General features: G+C 34.2%; 1 protein-coding gene across 9 annotated transcripts in view; it reads right to left on the minus strand.

The window, feature by feature from the left end:
- Window positions 1-2,615: 2,615 nt before the first annotated feature.
- The window catches only part of C2CD5 (C2 calcium dependent domain containing 5), a 75,095-nt gene continuing 55,509 nt past the window's right edge, over window positions 2,616-22,201 (minus strand). For 5 of the 9 annotated variants that reach the window (XM_085324140.1, XM_085324136.1, XM_085324135.1 and 2 more), the window contains 11 exons: window positions 21,884-21,947; window positions 19,738-19,799; window positions 18,623-18,721; window positions 18,118-18,207; window positions 17,237-17,324; window positions 16,026-16,112; window positions 9,272-9,322; window positions 8,201-8,302; window positions 7,166-7,356; window positions 4,704-4,850; window positions 2,616-4,093 (listed from right to left, as the gene is read on the minus strand). In XM_085324140.1, coding sequence (XP_085180266.1) covers window positions 3,962-4,093; window positions 4,704-4,850; window positions 7,166-7,356; window positions 8,201-8,302; window positions 9,272-9,322; window positions 16,026-16,112; window positions 17,237-17,324; window positions 18,118-18,207; window positions 18,623-18,721; window positions 19,738-19,799; window positions 21,884-21,947 — 1,113 coding nt within the window. In that variant the 3' untranslated portion in view covers window positions 2,616-3,961. Of the gene's footprint in view, window positions 4,094-4,703; window positions 4,851-7,165; window positions 7,357-7,818; window positions 7,907-8,200; window positions 8,303-9,271; window positions 9,323-16,025; window positions 16,113-17,236; window positions 17,325-18,117; window positions 18,208-18,622; window positions 18,722-19,737; window positions 19,800-21,883; window positions 21,948-22,201 lie in introns of those variants that run through there. The other 4 variants (XM_085324139.1, XM_085324134.1, XM_085324137.1 and 1 more) reach the window with 3 other exon arrangements.

Raw genomic sequence — 22,201 nt, forward strand, 5'->3', positions numbered from 1 at the left:
TCTTCCTTGGTTGAAGAAAAGAGCAGTGATGTCTGGATAGTGATGAGCAAGCAGGTGCCCAAATGGGAAACACGTAATTTTTATTCCTGCAGTCAAGAGGAAACAGGATTTCATTAGCTCCTATCCTCCAATAGCTCTTCTCAGAGGGGGGCAAAATTCCTATGATAAAGCAGCAATGTTAGACCCACAAATATCTCAAATGATACTGTCACTCGAAATTTGGAAGTTCCATTCTAAATCTGCAGGTAGAGAGTAGTGTATCTTCCATTTTATTGCTGCTGTTTCAGCAACAATTTCCATGATTCTCCCATAGTCAAAACTATATGTCATTACATTGTGACTAAAGAGGTAAGTCATTAACTAACCAGGTGCCTTTGGTACCTATACAAGGTAGTATGATTTTTAGCCATTCTGAGCTCAGTAAGGAACACGAATCAACTTAAGTTGTAAGGACACAGCTCCTTGCACACGTTTGCTGCATTAACATCTTAAGATTTTAGCTAGTGTGTTTTAGCTATCCTTTTCTTAGCTCCTGCGTCTAAAAGAGGGTTACATATTAATACAAGAAAAATAGCTGCTCATTAATGTCCACCAAGGCTGAAGGATACACATAGAAGCCCTTGAAAAGAAATAYGGAAATGCTTTCCACAGTGTTTCCCTTTGGTTTCAATTGCTTCTTTAAGCAGCTTCTGAGGTATGACCCCCCAGCTGTAGCATGGTGCAGGTCTTTCTTATCTTTCATTCACTTACTCTTTCAAATCACCATGTCTGCTCCTATTTGTTTTGCATTTTTTTTTCCTTCATTCTCTGCTTTATCAGGGGGACTCGGGAAACAATACACACTGCTTGATCTGTCCCTTTGAAGCATCTTCAAGCAAAAAAGAACGAACAAACAACAGAGAAAAGAACCCTGAAGCCAAACAACTACCTACTTGATTTAGCAAACCTAAAATCCACCTGCCAAGTCACCTTAGAGTTAAGTGAGGCATAGAAAAGTATCCTTCACTTCAGGGCTGAAGTGAACAGCTGCTTTCTGAGGATAGCTGAGATCAACTAGAAAATACCCCAAGTTGATTAAGAGCAACTAATGTGAAATCAATCAAAAAAGGCCTAACCATACTAAGCCTGTGTACTCTACAACTAGTAAAACCAGTAACAGATCATAAATTCCTACCGCAGCAAAACTGAGGATCTCACCATAAAATTCTCCTCTGTACATCCTTCCAAGATGTCAGACACTGCATTCCTTGCTACCTACCCCAGTAATGGGTCTTCTCTCTCATGAAGACCTAACAACTCTGTCTCATCTCTTTCTCTAAAGGAATATTCTCCATTTTGCCCATTTTTTTTCTTTCCTCTGCAGAGTAGTTGCAAACAGCATGCTTGCCTCACTAGCAAACCAAGACGAGAATTCAGTGCCTGCTTGAATGCTTTGTCTGTCCAAAGCTGCAAAATCATTTAACCCARTGACAAAGCAGATGTCAGATCAGGACATCTGAATTCCGTTCTGACTACTGCACTGCAACTAGCAGGCTCAAAATCTCTTTTATGGCTTTCCTTGCATCTCTATGTAATACCCTCAAAGTTCTTTTTCCTAATCCCCATTTTTCACACAACCCTTAYGTATTTCTAAATTTTAAACAGATCTATGTCAAAACAAACTAAATACCATTGGCTTGGCTCTGTCTAGAATGAGCTATCCCCCTAGTAGCAGATTCTCCTTCCTGTAAGTAGCACAAAAAAACCCTCAAATTTTAGTAATGCTTTATTTTTTTTAWCCATTTTTTTAAATTGAAAATAATTTTGGCAATCAGGTATATTTTCTTTTTATTTGGAAACCTGCCTTGTTTCAGTTAGGGTTATAAAATTTGATTTCCTTTTTTTTATCACGAATGATTGTGCAGCTGAAATTGTTTAGGGAATGCAAATTTTGCTTACCTTCTCAAATAATTCCATGAAGGTACTGTCTTATGTTTAGAAATTTTTAGACTCTCAGACATATCTAGCTGACCAGTTAGGAAATTCTTAATCTCAATTAATAACCATTAAAAACTGCTTTTTTTTTTTTTTTTTTTTTTATTTGTCCCTTCTGGAATAATGATTAGAGAAGAATTCTAGATGAGAAAGCTTTTCTATGTTTGATGAAACTGCTATGTTTAACGAAAAACACAGAGTAGAAGAAAATGGGATGTTTTTAAAATAGTTGGAAATGAAAAGATAGCATTAATGCTATTTCCATAGAAGCCACAAAAATCAAGACCAGCTACTTTAATGTGCTACTTCAGACCATACAGTGATCCTGAATCCTTATGCTGGGAACAACTTCTTATGCCAGATCCAAGACTTTAAGYTATTAATATTCTGCCATCAGCTTCAAAGAGAAAAGAATTGCCTTCCAAATAATCAGGAGAGCTACAACTGCTTATAATTGATTTCATCAGTGGCAACTTTGGTTACAACAGCTACAGAATTTATAAAAACATAATTAACTGTATTAGTAATGTGCCTAATTCAAGCACTTTAAATATAAAGACTATTAATAAAGTTTCCGACTTTCAAATAAGCATGTCATAATACTTTATAAAAAAAAAATGTTCCTCTGCAAAAAATAGGGATGGGACATCTTTAATATGCATCCAATATACACATTTAACTATTACAYGTATAAAAAGCAAGAAATTTTATACAGAAATTTATTGTGCAAAGAATTATTTTCATGCTCATTTACAATGAAATAATTAGGTCTAACAAATAATCATGCCATTGCTTAATTTCAGCACTAAGCAGAATATTTACATTCAAGTTTACATATTTGTTCAAGTTCCATATATGATGCTGTCAGAATTAAATAAGAATGCATCTTCAAATCAAATGGTTGTCTTTTTTTTATATTTATCTATCAATGTCTTTCAAAGATTTGCTGGAAATTAAAACTTTGTCTTTCCTTGCAGTACCCTCATTTCCCAGTTACAGTACAGAAAAATAAAAACAACTTGCAGAAATGAACATCACAAACATACATTGGCCCCTATTGGCCAGGCTTTTCCAATTTGCTAAATAGAAGGGAGACTGGGTTACACCTTTGTGTAAGTGACTTTCAGAGAACCTTTTCTATGTCACCCTTTCAAGATGACTGCGCCCTAAAGAAAATCAGCCTCAAGACAATTTTGGCGGAATCTTAAAAAAAGAAAAAAGAAAGAATAAAGAAAAAAAAAACTTTATCAACATTGAAATGAATTTGTTTAATAATAGCACCTAACCCATATAAAAAAAAATACACCATATGGATTATTACAATACAGAATCACTGTCCAGCATTTTTTAAAAAAATATGCATTACAACAAAAAAAAAAAAAAATTCAGAAGTTCACAAAGAGTTGGAAAACTTTTTTAGTGTGCAGAAATTCAAACTGTGGTATTTCTGGTGCTTCTTCTTCTCCAAACTCTATGATCTAAGACAAGTACAGACTTCATTCCACTTTTTATTAACCTGTCCACAAATCTCTTGTTCTTTCAACAGTGGCTGCTAATACAGGCTTCTCAATTATCTTCCCTTTTTTTATTTTAATGATCTCAGATTTAATTAATACAATAAGCCAATTCAGAGACTGTTCTGAATTATAGCTCATCCTGGTCCTTTTGAATAGTTTAAAAATGCAATAATATTTTTATTTACTTTCAAAGTTCCATTTGCTGTCTACTATTTTAATCTATACTTCCATATGAGTGTTTCATCTTCTGCCTGTATTTCAAAGGGGCTGTAATAATAAAAGAAGAATCACAACATCCCAGCCAGTACCCTGCCCTGATTATTATATTAAAGTTGAAAGATAAAGTTCAGCGATTGTCTTTGATTTTGGTCATTAATGTTGTGGAGAGATACTGATTTTGAAGATGCAGACCTAAAATTCCCACATTTTAAACAATCTTTGTATTTGCCAGAGACTACTTCACTCTGACTTCATGTTGTGACATCTCCTCCAGAACTTGTGGGTTGAGAAACAGTTGTAGAAGGCTGTACTGGTAACATTTCTAACTCAGATTCACGTACAAAGACGACTGCATCTCCGCTTACGTTTATTAAACACTGGGCCTGAAAAAAAAGGACAAGATGCAATTACCAAACATTAAATATTTTATTATATAGTTTACAATGTTTACTTATAGTTGCTAGATATAGCTACATAGCTAGTAGAAAAGACAACAGAGATCACAGACAAACATACAAAGAGACCTTGTAAGACCACCAGAAATGAAATATTTGGGTATCTGCATTTCCCTTCACTACTGCTTTGAAAACATTTCACATATCCAAAAGACCAGAATTAGTTGCCTTCCTTTTATTAATAAAGTTTCCTCTCATTAGAACCAAAATAGAGCATATAAGCAATTCCACGTAAGGATGGAAATACTAACATCACAACATCCGGAAGGCTAAATAAATCAGCACTACCATTTCCTGTAATTTACTTCAGTTTAGTGAATTTAGTATTTTATCCATTTAGGTATTTAAGATGTATATTTGCCTTTTCATGTTAATACAGGGGTTAAAATGTTCTTCATTTCTTTTTTCTTTAAACAAACATTATGAAGAGAGATCCAAAAGTGTTGTGCAGACATAACTCTACAGTTTTTATATAAATAAAACATGTACTTGTATCATCCTAATCATAACAGCACTATTATTTCATATCTCAGTTTACCTGATTTTTGTTTGGGTTCTCCATGAAAACGCATTGTTTCATTATGTATGAGACAACTGCATTCCCTCCTAAAGCTGCCACGTGAGCTCTCACCATTGCAAACACTTCAGCAATAAAAGCATGGAGAAAACCACTGACACCACCCTCCTAAAACGGGAGAGAGCACACAATACAAAGATACATTATGTAAGCATCACTATGAGATGCTGAATACCTTTCTTACATTTTATCAGTTGAATATTCCAGTGAGTCCTAATAGAACATATACAGAACTTAAACACTACTATTCAAGGAATAAAGACACACTATTTAATGAGCCACTGTTAAATCAATGGAACTTAATGTGTGAATAAAAGAAAAACTAGGTTATTCATTTTTGAGTGCTATTTGCAATCATAATATTACATATACCCGCCCATACTCTTCAGACATTCCTACGTAATTCAGATGTAATTCTTTCATCAGGGAGGATATCTGCCCCCCCTTTTTTTTTTGAAAACAGGAAGCAAGTACAGAATAGTTTCTACTGAACAGAGGATTAAAAGGGATTTAACTTCCAGGAAATGACTGGTAGAGACTGCACATCACCTTTAGTCAGTATGACTTCGTATCTGTTCATATTTTCATATCTGCTAATGACTGTCATTAGTTTTCAACCTTCACTGTGAAGAAATGATCCTTTGAAAGAGCCCAACTTTCTGCTCTGTCCCTTGCCAAGCAGGGTGTTAAGAGTTTTCTTTCCCTGAAGCCTAACAGAACTTCTAGCCATCACGCTTAGTTATTGTTTTGACTTGACTGTGTTTGTGGGGGATTTTTGCTTCTTCGGCTATGAATTGAATAATTCAAATTGGAGTGAAGGAAAGAGAAAGAAAACAATGAAGCAGTTTTTCCACAGATAGTCCTTATGAAAGACCATGAGCAACCACTTTGGGGGAGGGGGAGAGAAGGGAACAGGAATGACTGAAGAAAGAAACTGACTGAACAGAGCTCATTACTGGATCCAAAGATCTGTAAAATTTCAACACGAAATTGAAAGGCAAGATCAGTACACTTCCCACCTATGTGCGCCATCAGAACAAATGAGTCAAGCAAGTAGAAGAAGCGACATAACTAAGCTGAACTTGAACAAGCACAGGCTGCCCTGATCACTGCTGACAAAAGTATAATCCATCCTGAACAGACAGATACAACAGATTAGGAGCTAGAAAACAAAGCTTTATCTTGGATGAAGATTAACAAATAAAAGGGCAAATATAAACTCATCAAAGCATAAAATACAAATGAAGTCAACTGCAGCCAGAACCCAAAATGTCAATGAGTTTGTCACTTCATATGCAAGGCAGATTTTGTCAGAGTGTTTGAACAGTTACAGAAACTAGTGGAAAAAAATCAGTAGTGTTATAAATTCAATACAAAATTTGATAAAGATTACAGATATCCACGTGTGAACTACAGAACCTAAAATCAATGGATAAATTAGACTTAAAAATACTGCTAATTATTTTTCTGTAGAACCTGTACTAAGTTGCTCAAGTTGGATACAACTACCACTGTGTTTTGACTCTGTTATGGCCTCAGGGCAGTGCTGTTCAACTAGTATTAAAACTGGCATGCAATTCAGCCTACGTAGCTGAAATAGATTTAAGATAGTTGCCCTAGCTGCTGAAAATAGTTCATTGACAACATCAGATGCTGTAGAGGCTTCYCAACTTCATGGAGGACCTAAATAAATACTTCAGCAACCTACATCTGCCATCAGAATTACAAAGCTCATRTATCAGTATTTAATTTGTATTTACAGAAACTGCAGTTAGAACAGTAACTGCCACGTAACAATTTCCCAGGTCGTATCCTGTCTTTTTTGAAAATGACATTTTCACACAGATTCCTCACATTARAAGAGGTCATAACTTGCAAGAGCCAAACAACAAGTTCATCTAATAAAAGTTTCTACAGAGCTACTTAACCCATTTTTATGAAGGTTGATCATTTTTATTAAATCTGCTATGTAATTTTATCAATGTGTAATTAGAAGCATCAGCACACCAGGTTCAGCCCTGACAAGCACTGCATTCCATTTCTGTGAACAGAAACTGTGGCAGAAGGATGCAGCTATTTCCCAAAATGACAAGAAAACGATGAGGAACATATCTCAGATTTCAGCATGCTCAGGGCAGTATTTATTATCCAGATCTAGATAATAAATAACCTGGATAACTCGAGTTCATCATTTAATTATCACTAGCTACTTACTGCTGAAAAGGCACAAAAGGCCAAAAGCAGTTCTTTTACAACAAAAGCAGCAAAACAGTCCCCTCCCTCCTCATTCTGTACCTAGCCTCAAGTCATAAAACCTCAATTCCCTTATGCCATACCTCAAATCAAACCTTTACAGATACTAGATAATGTATTTTGCTTTATTATAACTAACAAAAAGCACCAATCCCTGATATGCAGCTCACCTCACGCAAAGAAGTGGTTTCTCGTATAAAAAACATGTTGATTATCCCAAGATATTTGGTTATTTTTGCCCCAGGTATAAAAGAAAGAGGTGTCATCTTAACAACCGAGACAGTGGAATTGGTGCATGACGGAACAGAACGGTGCCGTAAGTGTCCCTCAGCCAATGGACTTGCTTTATCAAGTGAAGCAGCTAAAAAAGGTAGAAAAGAAAGAAAAGTAACTATCACATAAGATTAATTACTTAACACAAAATAACTCTTCTTTATGGTTTCCAAATAGCTTGGTGACAACATTCAGCTGCCTGTGATGCTCAGCCATATCATGTGAGAAAGGAAATTATCATGCAATGCATGCAAAAGGAGACAAAAAGCTGAAATGGAATTTATTTGGAAGAGTGGCATTCCTGCAAAAGAAAACATTGAGGCGAGTAGCTGCACATACAACAATCAGTTATAAGGTGAAGATAAAGAAAAAAGTGCCAACATTTTGAAATACATATTCTGCTGGAGGAACAAATTATTAAAAGAAGAGTGTGAAAGTTGTTGTGTTTCCCCAGTGCAGCATTTTCCATTAAAACAGATATTAATCTCTGCTAATTTAAGCAAGATAGTCAGACCTGTGGCCAAAGAACTACTGAAGAATAACTCACCACTTGCTAATTTAGTGACCATTGCCTTGACTGTCACCTTGGTGATTGCTTCCTGTTTTTCACCAATAATTTTCCAAGATCATACATACACCTACATCCATGCAGTGTATGTTATATAATTAGTAGCCGTACACATTTATCAATAACTGATTTTTACTAAGTGAATAGTGAACAGAAATACTGTACTTTGCTCTTTATGATACTAAGCTCATAATCCCTGTACTAGCTTATACAGACATTAAGAATGTCTGCAATTTTCACACTCAGATATTCATTCTATATTTGATCTGCAATACTATTGCTGGGCAGAAAACTCCACTATTCACCACTGGGAAATCAGAGCTATGTCTCAGATTATCATAACGTGGTAGAAACAGCCGCCTACTTGTCTTAATTGATCCGCGCCTTATGGTCTGAGCTTTCAGTTTAATGAGCTCTATCCAGCTGTTGCATCTGTCTGCAAAGGAACTGTAATCAACTGACGTTGCTGAAAACACAGACAGAAAAACAAAAGAAAAAACAAAGAAAAAATATGGATGATGTCTCTTGATCATCTCAATGCTCCTTCTGAGGAAGCAATTATCTGTGTCTGAGAGAGAATGAACATCCCTTTCCAGGTCTGTTTAAAGGAAAAAATTATAGTATGGGCTTGGACACTTGTCCAAAGTGGTGTCACATCTGTGAACCTGACTGGGACTTCATCACTGAAAAAACACAGTCATTAACACCTTATGCTATTTTTTTTTAAGTCTGATTTTAGATATTAAATTCTGGTTTCTGTAAGTTTATTTACGCCTTGTTTTATTTTATTTTGCACTGCTATTCTTTTTTTTCATAAAGAGCTGCAGACCATGAATTAAACCTCCTAACCACTGTTATCAATAACTAATCACCAAAAAAAGTTTGGGGGATCAGGATAAGGGTCACAAGCTGAAACAACACCTTAGTTTTATTGGGGAAGTATTTTCCTTAAAAAAATATCACTTTCTTTCCCCCAACTTCTCCCACACCTAAGCCTCAAATTATAATGACAATGAAAACTAGAATTGTTTCTGCTATGACTTTTTAGTTGCAGGGGTGTTTGCATATCTTAAAAAAAAAAAAAAGGTTTGAAAACACCATTTCTTCATTATCCTGAAGAAACAAAAGGAACACATGCTATCTTCAATTTAAGACAAGATACTAAAAGCAAAAAAGCTCTCTCTCAAGAAATTGATTTTCTGGCAGATAAAGTGATAACACTATTATCTGACAGAGACACACTTATTATTAACAAACCTGAATTTTGCAATTAAAAAAATATCAAAATATCACAATATCAATAAGCCACGTAAGAGCATGCATTCTCAGTTAACTAGTAAACACTTCCTGGATTAAGACACATCCAAAAAGAGTATACCAATATCCCAAGAATGCTCATTCTGTTCTGGCATATGGCTAAATTAGGTTAACTCACCTCTCTGTGCAGCAGGAATACCTGTGTGGGAACTTGCACCCTCCAGGACCTCTAATAAGACAAAATGAGTTCCACTCAGGCAGTGTACAAGCATGATTAATTGTAGAGTTTGGTAGTATGTAGCAACAGTTTTCTTCTTATAAACAATTTTAGAGAGTAAAATATCAGAAGAAATTCTTCTGCATATATTACACTAAGTAATCTAACTTGGTAGCACATTATAAATTGGTATAAATTAACTTTACTATATCTTGTCTTGCAAATCAAAATGAGATCATTTGCTACTACAGAGTTCTCTAAAGCATTTAAGATACCACTTAGAATAGGCTGGTTTAAAAAAATAACTATGACTGAAGAATATCCGGATAATTAAATACAACTGTAAAAGTAGTACGATACAATTAACAAGGAGCTCAAAAAACCTAATGTGTACTTTACACAGTATGTTTCAACGGGACTGGGGAAAAAAAAATCTGTAATTTATATATACATACATATATAAATTATCATATATGCACACTCTATATACAAACATATGTATTCACACACTATATATATCGTGTGTGTGTGTATGTATAATTAGTGCAACTGAGATGGTTAATGACCATCCCAAGATATGAGACTAGACAATGAATACAAAACACAGAAGAGACACACACTGGGGACCAGTAACTATAGAGGCAAAAAGAGTGAAATGCATGCTACACCAAATTAAGACTTTTATATTGAATTAATTTGATTTAAACTTTTTTTCTTTTTAAATGGGAGCTAGGTGACTAAGATTGTATGTTCCAGAAGGCCAAAAAAAAAAGAAAAAAAGAAAAACACAGTTGAAATAATTAAATCACACACACACACACACACACACACAAAACTCCCATCCATTACCAAAAACAAAGATTTTCAGGAAGCGAGGAAAAAATTGAGCTTAATTATGATTTCCCTTTGAACACAAAGCAACAGATAAGCTCTCAACTTAGCTATTCTGAAAACAGGAAGAAAGAGCAAGACCAAAATCATAAATCAGGCTTCTAATTATCCTTCTTTTTATAAGTACCACCCACCATCAAGTCTACGCTCGTCTTAGCACACTTTCCAATTCTACACTCAAAAGCATACAACCAAGCAACACACAAGCATATACAGCCATCTCACTTACAATAGGGTATTTACTGTCATCATCTCTGACAGCAGACAATTAAAGTCACTAGAAATAATGGCTCTATGAAGACTGTTCTTCCCACTATTCTGATAGTTAGCATGAGAAAGATGCATTTATGGTCTGTTACTATACCATGCAGTTACAGAAACTGGGTCTCAATCTGACTTTTGGCTTTTCACCTTTTAGTAATTCTTAAAAATACTATTTTAATGCAAAAATAAATGAAGGTTCTATTGTGCCATGAGTTACTATTTAACCTTAAAAAAATTACTTTTTCTATGCTCTAGGATGATAACAGATTAGACTTTCAAAATGATCAGAACTTAGACTACTTATCATGGTAAAAATTGAGAAGCAGTGAACATAAGATCCTACTCACAATGACGGGGTGTAACAAAAATTGATTGAGTGGGAAACCACTTTTCCTACTTGGGTCTTGAAGATAGGCAAACATGCTGAGTCTCTATGAAACAGAGGATGGATTTTCCCCATCCAACTTTAGATATCAACTCATTCTTGCCCCCTTTATGAGGGGAGAGAGACTTCTAGGGCGCAATACATCTGATCCTAAGATTAATGTTTCTTGTAGGATAAGCTATACTATGTCCGAGCAACATGTATTTCTCTCCATTGGCTATAACAGGAATCAAGACAACTAGATCAGAAATAAGTAAGCACTTTTGCTCACATAAATCCCACTCAGTGAATTATTAACCTGTTAGTTCTCAGCAGTCCTCAGAAAACTTGGCTTTATTACTAACTGCAATTAGAGCATGATTAGCATCGCTATCTGGTTTCTCGAGTCTGAATAAATGAGCATACCCTTAACTTACTCTAAGGCCTCTAAAATTACTACCAGCTGAGAAAAGTGCTAACAATGATTCTTTGCTGGTATAAGCCTCCTTGCTTTTGGAGTTCTAAGGCTATCTGCAAACATGAAAAGTAAACACACTGCAGTAATTTAATAAGAGGAAAAAAATACTTTTGACTTGTTACTGCTACTTAAATTTAATCTGCTACTTAAAAAAAATGGATTACATCATCTAGGCTTAAAATGCAGTAATAGTCTTTAACATACAGTGGGAAAAAGTAGAAGTTGAAGATTATTCTTCTTGAAACTTGCCATCAGAGCGTGCAAAAAAGATGAAGCCACCCATAATAATGCTAGCTTCTTTCATTTCACAGTTAAAAACTTGAATTTTGAAAATTATTTGGTATTATCAATATCTATAAATGATATTTAAAGTAAAATTTAACCTCAAACCTGCTCTGAGTCAGTTAAACTAGAGATAAAAATATTAATGTTAGAATAACTTCAAAATGCATGAAGAAGAAACAGCCTGTTGTTTCCATTTTCTGGGAGATTTTGCTGAGTATATGCATGCTTTCAGTGAGTGCCACTGCTGAAGTTATTTCACTTGTTTGACATACGCTAGGACAAATGATGGAAATGAGGCCATATCCTTGATGTAAAGGATGTGGGAAAGTGGAAAAGCAGGGAAGCTCCCAGGAGAGAGATCTATATATCAGTAGTTAAATGGGCTTGACTCTACATATCAGCATTTACATTTATGCTTTTGGAAGAATGGTGACACAAAAGTGAAATAGTAATGATTCCTAACAGTTAACCCTGAAGAAGCTTAACATTGTAAAGAAAAGCCACCTTCTGCTCCAGCCCAAGACTGCTTACCAACCTACTCCATAAAAATTAGAAGTAGACCCACCTTTAAGAAGTATGGTACAGATATTTCACAGGCCTCTTTTTAACACTGAAAAAGTCTTTAATTCAGCTTCTTTCATGATGTTTTAAGTGAGTATTTTGTTAGATTTTCTTGTGGAAAAGATACAAATAAGATTAAAATGAGGATATTTCACCGAATAAAAAGCAAAGTTTATTTTTAAATCCTTGTTTTCTATTTCATCACCTCTGACAGCTGCCATATTAACATGGAGTTCCAACAAAACCAAGTGACACACTGGATGTCAGAGCAGTCTCTTTATAATAATTGTGGGATCAAGTAATTTTTAAAAAGTGATTCAGAATTTACTGCTAACACCAATTTGCAGTCTCCTTTCTCTCCTTTCTCCACTGAGAGATCTTTACAAGGAGAACACTTCTTTTCACAAATGATTCATGTCTTAGCAGAAATAAGTTAATTTTCTAACCAATCAGTAGCATGGAAAATATACTTTCTGATGAAGTTGCAATGGTTAACAACCCTCCAAACACTAAAAATCTTTACAGAATTATCATACTCCTTAAAACGCCACTAGTCAATTATTTGAAACTGACGCTTAATAKATGTTCATTATTCTTTTAACTATAAACAGAAGTAACAAGAATGGAAAACGTCACTCTGAGTCTAGTCATCTATTTTGTTGGAGGCGTCCCTGCTCTCATTAACTCTAGAATCTTCCAATACATTTCCCAGGGTTTCATGCCCTTGAACATCATGCCTTTTAATAGTCTTGCTGCTCTCTGATTGTCACTGTATTTCACTAGATGGTTCACCTACACTGTAGTTTCTTATTGATTTCTGCTATTAATTCAGTAGGCTCTTGTTCACTCCTTGTTCCCTTCTCTGCCCTATCTCCCACCTCCTAGCTTTCTTTTACATACGCAGACCTTGACCTCYAGGATTAAAGTTGTTTTTAATAGTTTACCTATTATGCTAAGTGATTTTATTGCACTTGCATCTGGTTTCACACATTTTCTGGTTCATCCTCTGTATAATTTGAAATTAGCAGCAGAGCAAAAAACATTTTATGGCATACAAGCTTGCCCTAACACCAAAAACAATTAAGAATATTTTACAGGCTATTAGGAGACATCCAATGTTTCTCACCATATTTATCTTTTATTCTATACTTATTTACACATACAAGAAGAGTTCTCCTCTGATTACAGATGGCCTTATAAATATTTTAGGTGAGAGGAGGAAAGTCTGCTCACTAAGGCAGACTCAACTACAAACAGTCCATTTGGATGGACCAGTTTACCCCTCTACTTTCTGCTTGTATTACAGTCATGTCAGACACTAAGATGCCAACAGTATGTTACAATTTTCTCCCTGTCTTCCTATCTATACCTGGAACATGCAACTAACATTCTACTGTTAAGTACCATCAAACTTAAGAATTTATGATAGAATATCATAGTTTAAGAATACAGTGTACTAATTGGAGAAGTATATGCAATAGTATATACTATATTACATATTAGGATACAGTATATATTATAGTGTGTGTATAGATATACACACACTATACAGTAACAATATCAATAAACTATCAAATTCAATAGTGTTCAATAGTAGTTTTATTTAATTACATATATCTCWGTACTACTTACAAGTCTCATTTGAATACTACAGTGTGCAAATGTAATCTATTTTTAAGTTTTCTATTCCTTTGAAAGTGTTTTGAAAAGCCTTTTTGCTGTAAGGAAAATACAAGGAACCAGGAAGTAAAGCAAAATTTATCTTCCTCTTCTCACATACCTGCCTCCTGGCCACAACTTCAATGGGTGTAGTAAGCATAAACCCCCCCCCAACTTACATTCTCAGTTCTTACAGTAGTGTCTTAGGGTATGCAAAAATCCTTTAAACTTTCTAGCCTTCCTCAGGACCCTGACAATTTACAGACATATAAGAAAGAAAAAGGAGATTCTAGAAGTTCTCCTCCAGACTGCTACCAAAAAACAAAAACCAAAACTTCATCCCACTGTTAGATTTCCACTTCTCAAAAAAACAAAAAAAAAAAAAAAAAAAAAAAAATTCTGAAAAAGGAACAGAACAGGACTGCACAACTCGTATGCCACAAGATGTGAGCAAGACTCCTGAAAAAGACGCTCATTCTTCAGGCTCCTAAGACACAAGCTCAGGTCACATAGTAACATGCAGCATCTATAAAATACTTCAGCTTCTCCACACCAGCATGTGGGTATGATGCCCTTTCACAGCAGTATTGAACAAGATAAGCACACGCTTAACAGTGAAATCAGATACATAAAGTGCTGCCAAATGCAAAAATGGGAGCAGAAAAACAAACCAAAGAATTCATCAAACAAAAAAATACCAGTCCTAAGAATCTTACATTTACAACAGGTTTTTAATAAATTGAGTAGATAAAAACATGCTTTCCCATCTATTTTTCCCTCTTTCCTTAGTACATGATTTTAAAATGAGATTATATATAGAAATTAAAAACAATTGAGTATTAACCTTTCACATTTTCACCTCAGATATGGTAATAACAATTTGTTAACTAAAACTCATTACAGTACAAGGTTGTGTACATTTAAAAGGTAGYAACCTTACAGAAATTAAGTAAAATAAGGAGATCAATAGATTAAACAATCTGCTACCTAACTATAACTACATTGAAGCCTCAGTGTGTACTTTTGAAGAAATGACTGGTAAAATAATTAGCTAGCTGAAAGCCTCCAGTGATGTACAATACAGCAAGAAATGAGAAGAAATCTGGGAAAAGTGATATATATATATATGAACAGGCTACCCTCTACTGGTCAGTATCTATTATACAAATAGTATAGTGAAAAGGCTCTCTTACGTGCAGACAAATGAGACTGAAATTTTTATTGACAATTCTAAATAAAATAACTGAAGCCCATAAAGCACCTCATTTTGAAGATTTTACAGAAATGTATGGATTCTTCATTTTATACAGAACTAAGACTGAACCAAATGTTAAACTAACACATAACTTTTGAAGACTAGTTTCTTGCTGCTATTTAAGTAACAAAATGCTTTACAACTTTCTCAACCATAACCACAAGACTTGAAGAAAACAAAAGCAGAAAGACAGCTATAGAGGGGAATAACAACAGAATTTGCTGTAACAATAGAATTTGCTGTAACATTAATGAACATGTTCCCTTTTTGCATACTAAATACCCAATTTCAATATTACAGCATAATTGTAGAACACCGAATACTTGACTCCAGGACTTCAAAATCAAATACTCTCTGCCTCAATAAAAGAGAGGATATAAGTTCTGAAGCATCCTTACTGTAAAAAGCAGTCTTCTCCGGTAGTCAAAATAAAGGGCAAGTTTATCTTGGTTAGATTTTATAGACCTTTTCAAAAACTGAAAGGTTAACACTGTGATAGCATGATCATTTAAAAATTAAATACACACAAATACATAAAATAAGTAACTACAAAACAATGAGAATATTATTACCAAAATTAACTGACCCCTGAAAATACAAGTAAATATGGTAGAAACCTTCCTTTAATAGAATTCATTTAATCAGCAAAAGAGGGAGCTCTTTAACCATTCAGTAAAGAGAATTTTCAATAACCAACACTTACTAAATTTCCTTTATCACTAGCCATTTTGCCAGGTAAGAGAACCACAGAGAACTTGCAAGAGAAGAGAAAGGTTAGCCAACCTCTCTTACTTAACTCCTGAAAATTTTGATTTGTACACCATTTTCATTACGCTTAAGGTAGCACAGAATACTAACCCATACGGAAGTACAGATATTTTAAAGCTACTGTAACAACGAAAGAGCAATACTCAAAACTGGTGAAGAACAGAGCTCAATGTTCTTTCGTTTGACCAACCTTTAGCTGGAGAGAATGGTTGAGAAGCAAGAGGATCGGAGCAAAGTTCCAATGGAAATTGTAGCTGTTCTTCATTGTCTGTAGATGCTTCAACCAAGAAAATACACCACATTGATGATTAGTTCCCAATACAAGATCTGCTAATAATAACAAGCACTGCGGATTTAATTTAGACATGTCYGACTGGAACAGATTTATTCAGCGTAAGCATATAGTGACATAGTTCTGTATGAACTATGTTAGTCAGACGTCTAACCACAAATCCAGCTACAAAATTAGTTGAACAGACCTGTGTTCCACTTAATAGGATTTGATTTAATACCTTTTAAAAAAATACTAAGCCGACTCATGTAGTTTACGTTTGACTCTCCAGTCAGATCCAAGTTAACTTGTGTTAAAGTGCAAAGTAAGACTTGATTTATTTCACATCAGAGAAAACAATTTGTTGCTACTACTGGACAGGGTAAGACGTAACCAATATTTTAGAAGCACATTACTCTAAGCTCTACTACTTGATCCCATTCTCTAGAATGGAGTATTTTCCAAACTCTAATTGTCTAAATTCCTTTCAGATGTGCAGATTACATACATACTTTTCTAGCACAAGATGGTGCTTTGTTAGTAGGATAACATACACAGATTGCAGTAGTCTCTTCTGTTCCTCCCACACTGCAGTATGTTTCACTGAGCTCCAAAAATACAATTGACCTACTTAAGTTTTTGGGGGCTTTTCTGTATTATAAAAAAATTTATTTCCTACCTTCCTGAAGTAAGCGCAGAATGTGCTACTTATAAGCACAAGTATTCTCTAATGACTACACTGTGTTTCAAAATAAAGTGAAAATGTGGTCATCTGTCATGCTATTAAGTCTTTAGAGAAAAATATTCAAGGAAAGATAGTGGAATAACGAAATATCAAGCACCTCTTTCATGTTACTTTAAGTTATTCAAGTACAAGCACATACAGGTTTAAGTGATTGTGCTTCAGGATACACATGAACTCTGAAAACCTTATCTAACTCTGCTATGAGTCTATGATTTTACAGAACTTCTATATTTAACTGAAATTAAAACATAGAATCATTAGGCTCTCTCTCTMTATATATATATAAYATATATATTTATATATAAAAATACACACACACACACACACACACATATATATACAAACAYATTCTCTATCGTCACTTTACATGCCTCACTACATTTACCTCTTTGCTGTGACTTTTCTGTAGGGGCTTTATTAGCTTGTAATGCTTGATTTTTGTCAAATGTAATTGCAACAGCTGTGACTGTGATCTGTAAGTAAGAAATATATGCCCTATTAATTCAAATGGATTTTTTTTTGTGCAACGTTTAAAAAGATTTTTGCAAAAACCAAGATTTTCTACAGAAAAGTAATGGAAATAAACTAAGTAGAAATATTAAAAATTCTTCATAGCAGAGCATAGTAGCTAATACAAAGGTCCGTTGTTAAAATATACACCTGACAGTGTTTGGTCCCAAGTTTATGATTTTGTTCATCAATTCTTATTTTCTTTGTGTAATGACCAAATAAAAAAATATTTCTCACTATATCTGTAAGACAGATAAATAAAGATTTTTTTTAACTGATCACACAAAAATAATGCTTTATTTGTACAGAAAACATTYTAAATAAAAATCAGAAAGTACACTGCATCCCTTTGAAACAGAAAGAAAAATTCAGATAGTTACGATGGTATCATTCCTAGAATCTGGTGTGCTGTATTGTGGTGTATATATTATATTCTAATATATTGCACATGTAATTTTTCTCCCTCATACACCAAATATGTGGCAAATTCTTTATAGGTGTCTAGTCTTTTAGTTTCATGCCTTATTAATGCAATGGCCATTTCAGGAGCACTGTGTCCCTTAGTACCATGTAGTCCCATGAGTCTCAAAATTGGTAACGCAACAAGTTACCCTTTTTCCTCATTGAACATCACAGCCTTAAGGTTTTCTTCAGAATTCACCAGACATACTAGTAACACAATCCCAGTTTCCTCACAACACCAAATGTTAATTAAAGGCCAAACTAGCACATCTGCATGCTGAAAGACAGAATTACCTGAACTAATTCATCCTCTGGAAGAGCAACTGTAAAATTTACATGACAAAGGCAGCAGGGAATCATAGATCGTAGTTTAAAATATAAGCTCTGTTGAAGAGAAGACATTATTTCTGTTATTCTAAGAAATGTATGGGTTATTTCAGAGAAATTAAAGAGCAGAATTTTTTTCATAATATAAGGCATCATCTAACCATGATAGTATCTCTCAAAAAAGAATTAGAGGCATAAGAATCCATAGCGAAATGTAATCTACTCTGTGCAGTGGTCTTTTTATTGCTGTTTCTAGACTGCACTACCAGTAAATGGACTCATTCTGATTCAAAAAGCTTTGGAAATTTTTAATACATTAATCTGAATCTATCTTCAGAGCAGTTTACAGACATAGTGCAAAGTAAAGTCTAATTCTGAGAAGTAATTATGAAGCAAATGTTATTTTCAGTAAAGTCTGATTTGACTTTGCTTCCATTTGAATGATTTAAAATATGTAAAGAAAGACTCTTACCTTCAACAGATTCTCACAGAGATCATTAAAGTTCTTATTAAGTGTTTGGTTTGTCAGGTTTATGTTGCTTAATCTGGATACTCTTACTGCTGTGAACATCTGAATTAAAACAAACACACATTTTTTTTCCCCCAAAATACTTCTGCATGTTACAGAAACAAACGAAACAAGTTCATAAAGAAGATAAGTAACTCATAACCTGGTTAAGAAAAATGAGAGAGACGGAAAGAAAAAAGAAAACTGTAGTAACAGTCAAATACAACACTGATCACTCAGGAGAATTTGCAAATAAAAGGAAACATCCAAAGAATGTCTATGAATTAGTGTATATGGATATATGAAAAGGTGATTAAGCTCACATGAAATACTCTATTTCCTTTTATATGCCTCATAAAGGAGTCATTCTATCCTGCTACATCTATACATGATTTCAACAGCAGTAACAAAATCTAAGTTGTATACAATAATGTAGACATCAACGGAGTGTCATATACAGATACAGAAGCGATCCAATCAACTAAAGAGCATGCTGCACTGATGCAGGTCATACTGTTTTCAGACCCGTTGTACCTCTGCACAGCCTGCTACTGCACAGCGCCAATGAAGCTCACACCTATCGGTTTTGACTCTCTCTATATGACACTGTATTGTGTTGTACAAGCCTGACTGAAATGTTGAAAACTTTATAATAAAGGGAATTTGTTTCCTCCAGTTGACTTTTTCTTATTTATCTTAACATATTAATGCAATCATATTCATCATCTCATACCAAGTAACTAATTCAATAATCTGCTTCTTTTAAGAGGCTCTAAAATCTAGCTAGGCTCTTAAAAATGCCTGACAATTTAAAATTCATATTTATTGTAATTATTTTGTAATTTTCATATTCTTGTAAAGTTCTATGTTATAGAACAGCATTTAAAAACACAAAGGAACAGCCCCTCAAAAAATTTTTTTAAACTAAAGTGCTACTTATATTTCTATCACAATATAGTATCCTCTTTATCTTTCAAACCCAGCATCTCCAGTATCTATTGAAATTGCTACAGACTAGTTCAACAGAATTTGGGAAAAAAAAAAAAAAAAAGGCTTTTATTTTCTCTAAATAACCTTACTTGAATATCAGAAGTCCAGTTATTTATACCAGGCATAATTTCTGTGTTACAACTGTAAAAACCTGTGAAGAAAATATTTGTGGAAATTTATGTTGAACATTGAATATCAAAAAACTTTTWAAAAAAGTGTATGTAACCCTCCCTGGAAATTTTGCAAATATTTTTCCACATATGTTAATAAAAAAATAAAATAGACCAACATTCTAGAAAATACAGCACCTGAAGAATACAATATAACATACAAAAGAAATCCATATTTTCTGACAACAGAAAATCTGCAATTTTTGCATCTATTCACCATGATAGTAGAGGTTCCCACAATGGTGGAAAAAACAGTCCCCTGTTTATTTTCATCAGAGAATCAGTCTTAAGTAAAYGTGTCTGAAAATGATGTTACTTAAAAAAGACAGAATAACAAATAAGTATTTAGATACATATAAACATCAGGAAATGCAAAGATGAAATAGCTAACTAAGTGGCACTGAACTCTTAAAACTACCTCCCCACTAGGAAATAGGAGCTTCTAATCCTCTGGCAGTGAGGTGGTTTTAAGTAACTCAGATCGAYTAATTTGCCCAGTGCACAAATCAGTACCACTGGTCTATAGAAGCTATTCTAGAAAATGGAATTAGTGGGCAGATTGAGAAAGAGCACACTGCAGAGGAGTGGAGGAGTGATACTTCTATAAAAAGCAATCAGTGCTCACACACCTACTGGAGTTCTCTGAAGAAATCAACAAGTACGTAGATAAAAGGTATGTGATATAATCTACTTTGACATCCTGACAAGAACCTTCACCCAGGACTCCAGGATAAAAACTAATGTACCAAAGGGTTGAATAGATGACACTGAATGGATATATAATCGATTAAAAGACTGTAAACAGRGATCAAGAATAAATGGTCAGTTTTCACAGTGGAACTTAGGTCTGTATGCTTAAAGATATTCCTAGTTTATGTGGAAAAGAGGATAAAATTAGCTGACTGTTTGCTGATGGTATTAAATTACGGCATGAAAAACAAATTGATGAAGTTCAATATAGATAAAGTGATGCATGCAGAAAACCATAACATCACATATACAGTGACAGGCTCCTTGTTGACGATAATCAATGAGGAATAAAAGATTTGGTGTTAGCAATAGATAATATAAAAAAGACTGACATGGAACAAATGTTCACTGTTCTTCCCAAGATAAGAAGTGGAAATACAAAACAAAGTAAGCTAGTGGCTGATGTGTTTCTTATGTAGGAACAAGTCCTGATGCAATACTCTACAAACACTAAAACCACAGATGGGTTCAAAACACAAACTGAGAAATGCACAAAAAAAGTTTGACAAAGGCTATTATKTACAAAGACGACACCTTTCTTTCAGGACACTGCTGAACTATGAGCTGTTAGGAGAGATCCTGAGCARTCAAGTTTGTGTCGTCCTTTTTAAAAAAAKGCAATAAGCATTCTCACCTGATACCTATCAGCTAGYAGACATTGAGTGAGAGGGACCTGTGCTTTGACCTCAGTACTCCCCTACGTTGGGCTCTTAAATAATTGTTAAATGCAGACAACCAAACGCACACCTTACAAAATTCTATTGCCAATGATACAGCCCTAACTTTTGTATYGTGTCAAAGCAAAAAGATATTAATTTCAAGTCTGTCTACTGAATTTTGAAAATCTACTTATTAATCTGTTTTGTGTTCTCAAGTTGCAACACTGTTTTTATGAATCTATAAAATGTTGAAGAAATTATTCTGTAGCAAGCAAGAATGTAACATATGACCAATACTGACTTGGAATGAAAATGCTGCAGGTGATTTAAGAACTCCATCTCATTTTGAAATCCAATTGTTTTAACTTGTTATACCTATATGAAGTAACAACAAATTTGCAACAGCAGTACAAATCACAAAACTACATGTCACCCAAATTCTTTTATTGCCCTAGTTTTCAATAAGCAACAATCGCCTTAAAAGTCTTAAGAACTTGTTTTTCCAGAGGTTCATTTGATAAATTAAACACTATAAGAAAATTTTTACTGTGACTCTTAAATACAGCATTTTACAGTTCTATTCTGCCCAGTATGTTGTAAACAGGAAAGTTTAGAGACTACCATATAAATCAGCACAAAGAAGTTTTTATTTATACCTGARGGTGGTGGAACATCCGTCAATAGAGAATGTACATCTTCCATTGCATCTGTATCATCGATCTGGGAAAAATATTAATTGGCAAAAGATCATACTATTGTTCTAGTTAAGTCTCAGAAATATTTTAAAATTTATGTTATCAAGCGATCCAGTAGCAAAGTCAAGATTTTAAAAATGGGTTCTATTAACCAGATTTCTGTATCCTACCTAACTGCCTAAATTATTTCCTTTGAATTACCGCATGCTTACCACTTGGAGGAAGAAAAAAAAAAAAAAAAAAAACAGTCCCTTAATTAAAACAAAAATAAAGCAACAT

This window comes from Rhea americana, unplaced genomic scaffold (genome assembly GCF_003343005.1).
Source record: "Rhea americana isolate MKP2758 unplaced genomic scaffold, rheAme1 scaffold_9, whole genome shotgun sequence".
Classification (NCBI taxonomy): domain Eukaryota; kingdom Metazoa; phylum Chordata; class Aves; order Rheiformes; family Rheidae; genus Rhea; species Rhea americana.